Raw genomic sequence first — 13,916 nt, forward strand, 5'->3', positions numbered from 1 at the left:
ACTGCTTGAGGTGGGGATAATGGAACAGTGGCCCTGAGACCCCTGGACCTCCACAGAGCTGGAGTTCTATGGCTGCCAGACTCCAACCTGTTGGTCTGGGATGACTGGGTTTCCACGACAGATGGTGGGAATTGGTGGAATCGGGGTCTCTGACTCCTGCTTGTTGCTTTAAGCAGCAATAACCTGTCACCCACTCACTATGCTATGGGTGTGCTTCCTTGCAAGGATCGAATAAATACCTTCTCTTTGTATCTGAAGAAATTTCTGATTAGTTAATTTGGGTAAGGGAATCTAGCACCCTTCCCACACTTCAAGTGGGAAAGAGTATCCTGATAGATAGTTGACAGTACTTTCCCTTGCTAATAAATTGTCATATGGTTATGAGTTCATAAGACATGGATGTCCAAGTCTTTTTTAAATTTTTTTTTATTTTAAACATCAGTTAGTGGAAATACATGCTTTAACCACTTTCCCAGACAATTTCTGAGTCTGGGACATGATTTGCTGTACTTTAAGGATGATTCTATACAAATGGACATAAAGACTAATAGTTCTTTTATGTGGAGTGTTTTCCTTATGATCTTATGTTGTAAGTAATAAATGTATTACTTACAACACACATGTATTACAACACACATCATCTTACACACAGGGAAACTGAGGCACAGAACAGTGATGGGACTCACCATGAGTCAGTCTGTTGATGTCAGACCTGTGACTCAAACCAAGGTCTATTTCCCAAGGCTAGTCCCTTTTCTATTACACAATTTAATAAGAAATGAAATAGGAGAATTACTTGCATGGCATTGGATCTGAACCCTTCCAAGATATCTATGGGTTTACTGACTGGACTTTTTATTAAGGACTTAAGTATCTTAAACCAAAATCAATCTGATTCTGATTGGCCACCAATAGGTTCTAGGCCAAGCCCTTTTGGTCATTGTTTGGGTCCTGATTAACTGATATTGAATGTATATAGCAGTCATTTCTGCTTTGACCAAAAATCCTGAGGGTCTTCCTCCTCCCATATTCATTCATTTATTTAGATTTTTTTTGGACTAAGTGAAGAAGGAGATTCTTTAATCAAACTGAGAGCTGTTGAAGACTTTAGCTTAAAAAGGCCAAGGCTTCCCATTTCATACAGGGCCATCTCCAGCTTTCCTGATCTATATCTTGCAATATTGGACCTATATGGCTCTGGAGGGGAAGTGAGGTAGATGACCTTGCACAGCCCTCCCTCCCTCAAAGGCAATTCATTTGCATGGTATGGCATTACCTCCCTGATGTCAGGGTCCTCTTCAAGGACAAAAGACAAACAAACAACAATAACCTCAAATGGGTAAACCAATTCTCCTCTTTTCCCATCCTTCTTCTTGTCCTGTCTGAAAGCCTGAAAGGATTAGAGAGTTCAGTCATATAGATAACAGAGTTATGACATAGAGGTGGGGACAACCTCTATTTGAAAAATATGGGATCTCCTTTCCAGTCTTTTGTAAAACACCTGCAGCATGGATGCTGGGAAAGTTTCACAGGATGTATTTCATCTATGCTAACCTTTCCTCTTTGGATAATGACTTATGGATAATGACTTCCAATAGAAGCTAATCTCATAACCATTCATCCCAAAAGAGAAAGAATATTTTCTGTACCTGGCATCTTCTAGCTATCCGGAACTTACAGATAGACAGGCTGTTTTGGCTACTCCAACCGTTGGAACACACTCCACACTCATGAAATATTCATTTATTTATGAAAATATGTTTAGCCTTAACAGGAAATAGAATCAACACTGTTCATTTTTTTTTCTTTTAACATATACATTGCCACACTGCAAGGTTAAGAAAGTTCTCCAACAATATTTATAGAAATAGACAAGACCAAAAAAGAGAGCACATCACAAAAGCCAGGTGGACATCACAATGGGCATATTCAAAAAGATCACACATATTTCAATTCTTTTAGATTTGTAATTTCATCTACCTTAATGCTCCCCTTACTGATACAGATTATATTTCCTTAAACTTTAGTACATAGTCTTTGTGAGCTGCCCTGACTGAAAAAAAAAAAAAAAAAAAAAAAAAAAAAAAAGCTTGTGTCCACTTCTGTACAAGTGTCTGTAAATATATCAGATTAATTTTCAAATGACAGGCCCAGAATCTATCCCGGGTCCTTCTTGAAGCTTTCCCTCTTGGTGGCACATAGTAGAGCTTGTGCTCCACTGGCACTGCAATTCAAAACTCAGGATTAGCTCTGAGCTACAATGAGGCGTCCGAGAATGACTGAGCTAATCGTTTGGCTTCAGTTAAGTTTTCAGTGTTCAGCAGCTGTGGCTGGAAGTGATCCTAATCATTCTTGTTCATAGCCTTAGACTATGAAACAGAAGGTGTCTTTATGTTAGTTAATACAATTCAAAGCAAATTTGCTTTTCCAGACAATTCCTTAATGAGCAAATGCAGAATCTTTTTCCACCTAGGATCTGGTTTGACTGAAAATTTTTGCATACAACACATATTAGATTAGAGCTTGCAAAGCTTTTCACAGAAATTGGCTCAGCTAGAGGATTCAAACATCAGTTGTTACAGCTGAAAAAAGACCATAAAGATAATAGAGTCAAACATTCTCATTTTATAGTTATAGCAGCTCGGTTCTAGAGAGATGGTAGATTTCACAATGTCACACCAACAAAGCTGGGGGAAAAAACCCCCAAATCTCTTAACTTCTTGTTTAGGACTTTTTTCAATTATACTTTCTTGTTTTTAATCCTTTGGATGACTCAGGCTACAACTTCTATAGATTGTTGTTGCTGGGGCTCAGTAGCTGCTTTGCCAAAATCTGACATATGAGAGAAATAAAATATTTTCAAGTTCTATCATCACTGCACAGGATAGGTTGCTGAACTCACCCATCTTATTTATGTTCAGCATCTTGGATGAAATCAGTGTTACCAGGACCATCTGTATACTAGGAGTTAATCACTTTATCAAAGACTGAAGCAGTAGAATTAAACTATCTCATGGTAGAATGGGGACCATCCAACCCTTAGAGATCCCAGGGGCAGCAGATATAGTTTATAGGCATCATTATTAGCATTTTAATTAGGTATTATGGAAGCATGCCCAGTTCAGGAGACATTACATTTTCCACAGTCCTACACAAATCACTTCAGCTCTGGGAATATGCCCAGTACTTGAACCCATCCACAGTAGAGAAAACATTCTGAGCAGTAAACATATCCTGGGCTTGGCTAAGTTGAAGTGAGGTCCCCTTAGCAAGCAAATTCTTAACCTTTTTTTTTTTTTTAAATCATTGACAGTCTGCTTCTCAGAATAATGTTTTTAAATATGCAAACTATATAAAGTTTGATAAAGGAAACCAATGACTTAAGAGAAATAAAGATGTAATTTCTACCCTTGACATCAAGTTCATGGACTCCCTGAAATGTATTTATAGATACCCAAGGAGTCCTTAGAAGCCAAGTTAAGAAACCTACCTTACGAAAACTTATTTAACAGCAAGTCCCTTGCCTGAAGAGTAGTCCTGATCTGTTTAGACCAAATAGCACAGGCCATTACATCCCTGAAGTTTGTGAGAATATTAAGGCCAGAACAAGCTTTACAGAATAGCTACAACTATTTAAACTCATCTAGAAATGACTAATTTTTTTCTTTCTGAGAATACTTCAATAAAATTTGACTTAACAAATCAAACATGACTTAGTTTCTTTTGAATTAAACTATAGGAACCCTCTAAACCCAAGACACTGGTGAATCCAGTTAGGCCACAGAATTGAGAACAGCTAAAGTGTATTATGGGTAAATGTTCTACTGTATTTTTGCCAGGATGATGGAACACTGCCTTCACATTTAGACAAATGCATAAAGAGGCATTTTGTTGAAACACTTAAAGAAAAGGAAGGATGGTAACAATTGCTGGGGAATGTAAAATTGTCCACAACCCTATATCTATGGGACAGAATTAGTTTAGCAAAAGAGTCAGAAGCTGACCTAAATAATTTTTGGCTCATGAGAAGGACTCAGTTACAGCTGTGTGGGTAACTTAAAGGTTTTTCCTTTATCAGGGTATTCTCTGCTGACAAGTGACCCTTGGGAAGATAGTTATAGGGAGAGGGATGCAGCATTTCTGCTGGATATTACAAAGTACCCTATGTGCTATGTCTATGCTTACTATGCATCTCAGAATAGGGGGGCTGGTTCATTGAAATTGTAAGTCTGGGATGACACTTTAGGGGATTAATCTAAGACTGTATCACTCCTCCTGAGATATGTTCAAGAGTCCCAGATTTTGCACTTCAGGGTTGGGAGTCATTTCAATTCTAACATTAGTGCAAAGTAGTGGTTGCCTGTGGCCAAGGGTATAACAAGGAAAGAAACAGACAAAACTAAAGGCTGACATATGGTGGATCCAGGTTAGCCTGGGTCCAATGTCATTATGTACATGTATATACACATATATCATACATAGACCATGTGTATATATACACATGCATTTGTATATGTATATTTTTGTGGTGCAATTGTTTCGGTAGTATCCAACTCTTGGTGTCCTCATTTGGATTTTCTTGGCAAAGATACTGGAGTAGTTAGCCATTCCTTTTCTCTAGCTCATTTTACAGAAAGGGAAACTGAAGCAAACAGGGTTAATTGGTTTGCCAAGGGACACACACAATAAGTATCTGAAGCTGGACTTTCTGACTCTTGGTCTAGTGTTCTATACACATACATACATACATACTTATATGTATGTATGTTTGTATTCTTATATATCCATCTGAATTACTTTGTACCGAGCTTGTTGTCAAGGTGAGTTGATACCCAGGGAAGTTTTATTTCCCTTGCCTTGCTCTTATTTATCCAATTTTCCTAAGAAACTCTGAACTGAAACAAATGATCAACCCTGACACTTTTTTCCTAGAGGATGGAAAATGGGTTTAGAGATGGGAGCACTAATTAGAAACAAGTTTTGATATCCAAAAATAATTTTTGACAAAGATGAGAGAAAAATAAGAGAAGTGATTCATTTAAGGCTTTGGAGTTAAAACTATTTTTGGTATAGCAGGGATTCCTAACATCAAACCCAGCACAAAACTATGATCCATTGATCTTTGTTCTTTTTAATTGTGTAGCTAGTGAGGAGAAAAAGTTGCTTATTTGAAACAAATTAGCTGATGTATAAAAACTGCAGGATAAAAAGATCTGCCTGGTCTTACATTTCTTCATCATAATCTTACCGCATGTAACTCTCAGCAGCCACTGATATTATGTTACTGAATCACTTGCTGATTCCTGCAATCAAGGCACCATCTTTCCTCAGCTAACACATATATAAGCAAAATCCTGACTCATGAATTTTCTGTTTTCCTCCTGCTTCAGATATTAAGGGATATTGTATCTTTATTAATGATGTATCTTTGCCACAGGAGCTTGCTACACTAGGGCTTAAAGGAACCTCAGAAATTCATTTAGTTCACTGCATAACAAGATAGGAATCTTCTCTAAAACAGCTTTGTAAGGGATCATCCAGTCTTCATGGAAAATCTCCAGGGATAGAGATCTTATTGAGACAGTATGGTACAGTGGAATGACCACTGAATTCAGTCAGAGTTTCCAGACTTGAATCTTGGCTCTGCTATCCACTCATCAGAAACAAGTCACTTTACTTCTCTATGTTCCATTTTCCTCATATATAAGATTAGGAGTTGGATTACATAACCTCTGAGGTCCCTTCCTGCTCCAAACCTATGATCTTATTACTTTCCAAGATAAATTAGTCTACTTTTGGACAGCTCTAATTATCAGAAGATTTTTTTTCTTGTTGAAATTTGCTTCTGCAATTAGTTGTCTCTGTTCTTTAGGGCTAAAACAACTAAATGTAATTCCATTTCAAATTTATTTCACTTGGTTGTATCCCACTCTTAATCTGAGGCTACTGTTAGTTCTCAGTCACATAATGTTTCATTTCATGATTTGCTGAGAGTAACAGTGAATATGGAGCTAGGAGACACAAATTATTTCCTTCTAGGGGAAGATTTAAGTAGAGAGTTGATGGCTTATTTTTCAGGTACTAATATTTCCTTCTTAGAATAACAGAATCACCACATTTTGGAATTGGAATTAAGTTTAGAAATGATTTCTTCTAAACTTCTCATTTTACATTTGGGAGCCTAAGGCTAAATGACTTTCTTAAGGTCATATAAACTAGTAAATAGGAGAGTCAAGACTTTAACAATAGCTAATAATGCCTTCATTATAGTGTCGACTCCACAATAGCCTAGGATTTTAAATATTCAAGTTATAGATGGAATAATGGATGATCAAAATGATTAAATGATTTACCCCAAATTATTCAATATAATTATTATTTGATCCCTCATCTTTGTATTCTAAATTCACAGTAGCTTTAAGTTTTAAGCTCAGTGGGCAGGATTTTTGATTGTTACTCTTTATGTATGATCTGCATTATATAATAATCCAGGACAGAAGGTTGGAATCCCCAATGATTTCTTTCCTAATACATTTTAGAAAAGTGCCCACTCTTTCTGTAGGCAGCCTGTAAGGAGTTTCGTGGTTACAATCAATATGAGGTAAAAAGTGAAACTGGAAGAGGAGAAAAGAGCATGAAGCAGATTGGTGATAAGTGCATTGATATCTTTCATATCCAGGGATTTCTATACCATATTCTCCAACAGCAAAATTAGGTAAAAATCCTATTCCTGATTGGTACCTAACTCCTTGCAGCTTCCTGCCTTGGACTCCAACCTGTACAAAGATTAAGAATCGTGTAGAGCAGTATCCATGTTGTAAGGCAGAGGAGTGGGATTGCACAAATGAAAGGGCTTTTACTGATATTTTACTGAAAATTATATGTCATGTAAACATATATGTATACTTCAAGGCCAGGATTTGTGGGAAGGAGAAAATAAATAGAATATTTGAAGAATATTTGGTGGGGGGAGCTTTTCTAACAGGTGGAGATGAAAAAGAAGCTCATAGTAGGCAAAGGGAAAGGATGGCCTGTGTGAGCAGATAGGAGATGGCATGTTTATTTCTGGGAAGAGCTAGTGGTCTAGTTTGATTGAAATATGGAATATATGTTGAGGGTGGTATGGAATGGGAGGAGGGGAATAATTTGAAACAACACGGGATGTGGTTGGTTCTAAATGCCAAAATGAAACAGGGAGCTGACTGTTGGTTATTTTTTGAATTTGTAAGCCTGGTACCTAGCATAGTCCTTTACATGTAGTAGATGTTTAGTTGTTAAATTGATTTGAATTATACATGAACCAAAAATTTTCTTAACACTATTGAGAATTCAGCTTAAGTTAAGCATCAATCTATTGTGCAATTAACAAAGAGTTACATGATAAGAGAAATACTAGGCAGCTCAGGAATAGAAGTAGAGAAATTACAGTTATCCAGAGTTGACAATTGGCAAAATAGACTTGGCATGAAGTCAAACATAAAAATTCTGATTGCTTTTCCATATGACAGTCCTTGAAGCACTTGAAAATAGCTACCATGATCCTCTTTAAGTTTTATAACTGAACTTCAGTCTGATTACTTTTCCAAATCATCATATTTAGTTTGAATTCTTTTTCTTTTTATGCTGGCTCACCCTCTCCTCCACTTTTTCTTTTAACAACACTGTTCTCTTGGCCATTGCCATCCATATAGGAAAATGAAACAAGCTGGACACAGTTTGTCTAGGCTGTTTGGTAGGGACAATGAGGCTGATGTTTTAATAATGCACATCTGAAGGAATAACCCTAGATTTAGCTAGATATATCCCTAAGAGATAAATGAGTTAGAGCATTTCAAGGTGATGATACTAATGCCCTATGTTTCTATTATTGTAGCTACTGGCTAAATCCTTTAAAAGTGGATTTGGGCCTTAGAAGTTCACCCAATTTTCATTTGATTAATTCCATTCATTTGTTCTCTCTTCTCAATACCATTATTAATGGACTAGGGCCCCATTTTTGCTTCCTGTTCCAATCTTCCATGACATATTTCTATTGCACAAATATATTATCCTAATTACCTTCCTTCTTCATCCAGTAGCCCATCCTTTGCCCCCTTTTCACTCCAGGGAGCTAGCTATACTCATAGATTTTGAGCTAAAAGTGATCTTAAAGATTTAATACAACTCCTTCATTTTATAGATGAGAAAACTGAGGCATCGAGTAGTTAAATGACTTGCTCAAGGTTACAAAATAATAATGGTAGAGTTGGTTCATGAACTGTGATCTTCTGATTTCTAGTTTCATTTTTTTGCTATACTATGCTGTTAACATGTCAGGGATATCAAAATTTACTAATGGCTCTAGGCCTCCTCAGAATACCCAAAACTAACACACACCTATGTCCCTTTACTACTACCAATATAAACTGTGCATTCATTAGATGAGCATCTAGAAAGAAATATTGACATGTTACTTTTCCTGATTAGGGCTTCTTTGATCTTACATCTAATGTCCCAAGCATAAAACCCTAGGATGACTGCATTCTGAAGAGTCATATGCTGGAAACAGAACACCTTTAACATAACACTTTTATGTATACTGTTTATATCAAAGGGGTGGAACAATTTTATCATGAAAACCACCACAAAACCACCACAAACACCAGGAGATAGTTGTCAGATTGATGGAGCCAAAGAGGCTAATTTCAAAGAGTTTTTGAACATAGGGTGTTTCATTTGATACATCTCAGTGGCAAGTAGTGTAAGCATCACCAGTATAGTCAATTGCTTTGTACATGTTTTGTCTTTCTCAGAAAGTCTTGGTGAATGATAAAGTTCCACATGGATTCACATGCACAGTTAATTCCCCAAGAAACACATAACTAGTTGGAGCAAGATCCAGGTAGCTTTTTTTTTCTCTCCCTGGCTGATGATCAGGAGAGTCAGTGGGGCTTTGGCAGTGAGAGGAGAACCTGTTGCATGCTAGAATCAGGAGTACAGTTGGGAGGTCTATGATGAAAGCTTGGCTTCCTGAAAGCTAACAGTAGCAAGAGATTGAGCTTTGTGAATGACATTTTTCATTGTAGAGATGACTATCAAGTCCCTGAAAGGGAAATGCAGTAGACAGCTTTGAGGATGAATTCAGCAAGCACATCTGATGTGCCTATTTACATGTGACTCCTGACAAGAGCTACCTCTCCAGAAAAGGAAAAACTAAGCTGTTTATTCATAACTAGATTTTCCTATAATTCTCTCTTCTTCTTGAGGACTTCATTTCATATAATTCTTTTTTTAATGGCATAATTTTAGAGTCATAGAATGCCGGAGCTATAAGGGACCATTGAACATGGAATGTCCATTGGAAAGGAACATGGAGATCAACTAGTCCCACATTTCTTTGTCCTTCATATTGATGAACATAGTCAAGGCATTAGAAGGCATGGAAAAAATTGAGTTGATGATTATAGTGGGGTTGGAGCTTAGAATGCTAACAACCCTCAAAGACTCTAAGATGCTTATGATAGTTCAAGTCATCTTTGTTCTTAGGTATCTAGTTCCATGTTTCTAGTTCTTCCAAGTTATTGATCCCCAACCTCAATGAGAGGTCGTCTGTACACTGTATTGTGCCATGTTGTACATTGACTTCTATACATACTACACTCCTTCAGAAATTGTCAAAGGATCCTTGAGCTCCTGGTTTTAGTTCCTGGCATTTACTACTCTTTGTATTCTGGTTTACAGGATTATCTCTGTGTGACTATTAAGTCTTGTTTTGACCCTACCTTTATTAGGTTGGTAATAATCTTCACCTGTGGGCCCTGAAATATTCCCTTCTAATTAAAAGGGGAGGAGAGGGAATGGGGCCCATAGTGCTCAGAGACATGTAATTTATAAAATATTTTTGGTCACGTAGGACCATTCAATCATAAAGTCATGGAATGTTAGAACTAGAAGGAAATTAGAAGATAAAATGTGGAATGTCAGATGTGGAATGTTCCTTAGACTATAGAATATTCTGGGCATGAAACAGAAAGTCAGTGTTGGAAAGAATCAGACAAGCCATTTAATCCCAACTCTCCTTTGTTGTAGAGGAATGGAAGCTGAAGTCTAGAAAAGTGAAAAGATTTTCTTGAGGCAACACAATTTATCAGGTATTAGTGAATTGATTGAGCCACTGGATCACAAAATCATGAGAGCTGTTAACTTAGAAAATATAATGTGAGACCTGAATTGGCTGTTATGAACCAATGAATTCAACTTCCTTTCATTTCACAAAGAAGGAAACTGAGCCCCAGAGAAAAGAGGCCTAAATGACCTGCTTGAGCTTACTTAGTCATTTTGTGGTAAAGTCTGGTTTCTTGACATCCAGTTCCTGAAAGATGTTTGATTGTATTTATGGATCAGTCCTGCTAAAACTGACTGAGGGCAGTGACCCAGAAAAGGTATCATGGAAGAATTTGATGATGTTACCTCAAGCCAGCTGAATTTGTTGAATTGATGGGCTATTAGAGTCTTCTTGTAGACATTTACCTTCTCCAACATTAAAATCATTGTTTATGATGTCAAAAATGTTTCTTTTTCACATTACCTCTTTGAATGAAGAGCAGCATTGAATCAGCTCTCATCTGGAGGGAGGACAATTTCACATGATAATTGAGGCTGAAAATATTGGAGAGGGTCATCATCTCTCCTGTTTTCTTCAGTGCTTATTCATTAGTGCCTATATAGAATCTTACATCTTCGAGGGATGTTAGAAAATGGGTCATCCAATCTTATTGAATGGGGCAGAGAACTAAACTCACAGAAATGAAATAATATTCTTAATTCCATGTAACTGGCATAGTGGATGAATGAGAACCAGGTTCCCAAATCCATTCATCTTTTACTTTCTCACACCATTACTTTCCACAGGCCCCATCCTGGGGAATGTCTGATGCTCTCCAGATCATGAATATTATGCCTGTCTGAAATAAAATTAAAAAAAAAAGATGGTGACATGGGTGCACTTTGGTGAATGTGCTCATGAAGGCCTGGAGTGAAGTGGAACGCAGCAATTTTGGGTTAGCTGCCCCATTAGGTACAGATTTAGGAGATAGTGTTGGAGTAGCAGCTGAAGCTTTCAGACATAGTCTTGGAATTACTTCGTGAGGAACCATTGGAAGTGAGGTCTAGGGATAGGCGTTTGGCCTTAGATCCATCTTCCAGCTCATCCTCAGTGACTCCAACAACTGAAGAGACAGTGGTCTCAATTCTGTTGACCTTATACATGCTGCCTTGGGTTTGAAGATAGCGGGTAGACTTCATTTCAAGACCCTCATATTCTGTAGCATTGATGAATGGACAGCACCGGAAGGCATGCTTAAAGCCAATGCGAAACCTGTCAAATCAATAAACCCATATTAAATTAATTAAATAAATATTCATGAAGCATCCATTTAACAAAGACTTCAAATCCTCTCCATAAAAAAAATTCTTATCCCTCAAAGAGTTTTCATTCTACTGGGGGCTACATCATCATACACAACAAATACAATAATACTGAGTAATTTTAAGAGAGAGATAATGCTAATAATTGGATGAGATGGGTCAGGAAAGGCCACCTGAGTCATTCTTTGGAGGAAGATAGGGGTTCTCTCAATATGAGAGGAGGAAGAAATTTATTGCAGATGGGGGGACCACTCATCCTAAGGCATTGACATAGGATTTGTAGCACTATGTCTGGAGAATAATGGTGGGTCAGTTTAACTAGGACAGATGATACAAGAAGGGAAGTAATGTGAAATAAAAAAAAATGAATGGAAGCCAGATTGTGGAAATTTTTGAATTCCTGGATAAAAAAAATTATATTTAATCTTAGAGGCAATAAGAATTGGTCAAAAAATATTGAGTGGTATAGGTACCATGGCCAAATAATAAGCAGATAGCATGGCTACCCCAAAGCTGTCATTTTGATTTTATGATCTCATGAGCTTTGTTTAGATGACCTCTAAAATATATTGCCACATGATTCCAAGCTTACTTTCCCCTGAGTTTTTAATAATATGTATATCTACTAATTATTTTGTACTTCATCACGTACCCCTACTGCCCATGTTTACTGTTATCTTGGAGGCAACACCATCTAGTAGAAAGTGCATTCTAATTTAAGAGTCAAAGGATCTGGATTTGAAGCCTGGTTCTAGAACTCACCTAATGAGTCACTTGGGGAAGTTTTGATACATGCATCTCAGATTATACTCAGAGGATTTCAAGTTGGGAAGTAGATTGGAGATCATTCAAACTAGCCCTTTTCCAGGGAAGGACGCTGAAGCCCAGGGTGTCAACCAGATAGTAGGTAGTACAGTTGGAATTTAAACCCTCATCCCCTGATTCCAAATCCATTTGTTACTAAATGATGACATACCTCATCCTAAATTTATTGTGAGTAGGGACTGGACCATTCTTTATGTTTGTATCCTCGGCATAGTGTCTGGAATACTGCAGGCACTTGGTAAATATTTATCAATTGACTTCTCTGTCAGCTATTTTGAGTTAGGCAGAATATGTCATTATTTCCTATTTGCTTCACAATGTCTACACAAAATAAATACTCACTATTTGTTAGTTTACCAGCTGATCTTCAGCATAAAAGCAATAAGTTTGAAAATCAAGTTGATTAGAGAATATTATCCAGTCATTTTTTAGTTGTTCCTGGCTCTTGGTAACCCCATTTGCAGATTTCTTGGCAAAAATAATGGAAGGGTTTGCCATTTCTTTCTCCAACTCATTTTACAGAAAAGAAACTTGAGATAAAAGGGGGAAAATAACTTGCACAGAATCACACATCTAGTGAGTGGCTAAGACCACACTTGAACTCAAGAAAAATCTTCCTGACCCTAGGACCATGCTCTATCTACTGCACCATCTGGTTTAAATCTGATTTCAGACAATTACTAATTATAAATCAGTAACCTGGGTAAGCCACTTAACTCTGTTTGCCTCAATTCCTCACATGTAAAATGAATTTAGAGAAGGAAACAGGCAACCATTCTAATAGCTCTGCCAAGAAACCATCAAAGGGGTCATTGGAAATCAGACCTAAATGAAAAACTGACTTAACAACAATGATGCACAAATGTAATCATGGTAATCTTCTCCTTAAGAGGTTTCAGTAGCTCCCTATTGCCTCAAGGATAAAATATAAATTCCTTTGTTTAGCATTTAAAGTCCTTTATAACTTGGCTCTGATTGATCCTTCTAGGTTGATTTCATATCACTCCTCTGTATGCACTAGAAATTCTAACCAAATGAGCATAATTGCTATTTTCCATTTCTTCTCTCTGCCTTTCCGTGAGCTATCCCCTATTCCTGGAGTGCTTCCTTTCTTAACTTCACCTCCTAAAATTTCTGGCTCCCCTAAAGGCTACATTCAGTCTTTCAGGAGATCTTCTCTGTTTTCCCTAGTGCTTCCCACTGGGAATAACTAATGCTTATTTCTGATATTTTTGAAATTTTCTTATCTATGCAAATCTTGCTGTTACCATATTGTAAACTCCAGAGGACAGAGACTGTTTTGTTTTTGTCTTTGTTCTTAGCATGAGCTACATTTAATAAAAGTTTCCTGAATGAAATTGGAATATTTGAAGAGAGCCTCCTAAGTCTCCCTAAGTCTTCTCTTCTCCATTATGTCCCTCTTTGTCTTCTTTTCTCCAGGTTAAACAGCCCGGGATTCTGACTCCCAGTCCAGTGTTCCTCTATACTGTTTTAGATCTTCAAGATGACATTTTATATTCTTGTTCCCACTAATGAAAGGAAGTCCAGTGGCACATAGAAGAAGAAGCACCAATCAAAGCAGAAAAGCAATGAAAAGAAGATCAAAAAGAAAGGAAATCTGAGAAAATGAGAAAACAGAAGCAAGCAGGAGAGAGGAAGAAAGGACAGGAGGAAAAAAGGCAAGG

At 37.2% G+C, this 13,916-nt stretch overlaps 1 protein-coding gene across 1 annotated transcript in view; it reads right to left on the minus strand.

The window, feature by feature from the left end:
- Nucleotides 1–430: 430 nt before the first annotated feature.
- TACR1 (tachykinin receptor 1) overlaps nt 431–13,916 on the minus strand; it is a 163,581-nt gene continuing 150,095 nt past the window's right edge. The window contains exon 5 of the mRNA XM_074287205.1: nt 431–11,356. Coding sequence (XP_074143306.1) covers nt 11,065–11,356 — 292 coding nt within the window. The 3' untranslated portion in view covers nt 431–11,064. The remainder of the gene's footprint in view (nt 11,357–13,916) is intronic.

The sequence above is a fragment of the Sminthopsis crassicaudata genome, chromosome 2 (assembly GCF_048593235.1).
Source record: "Sminthopsis crassicaudata isolate SCR6 chromosome 2, ASM4859323v1, whole genome shotgun sequence".
In the NCBI taxonomy this organism is placed as follows: domain Eukaryota; kingdom Metazoa; phylum Chordata; class Mammalia; order Dasyuromorphia; family Dasyuridae; genus Sminthopsis; species Sminthopsis crassicaudata.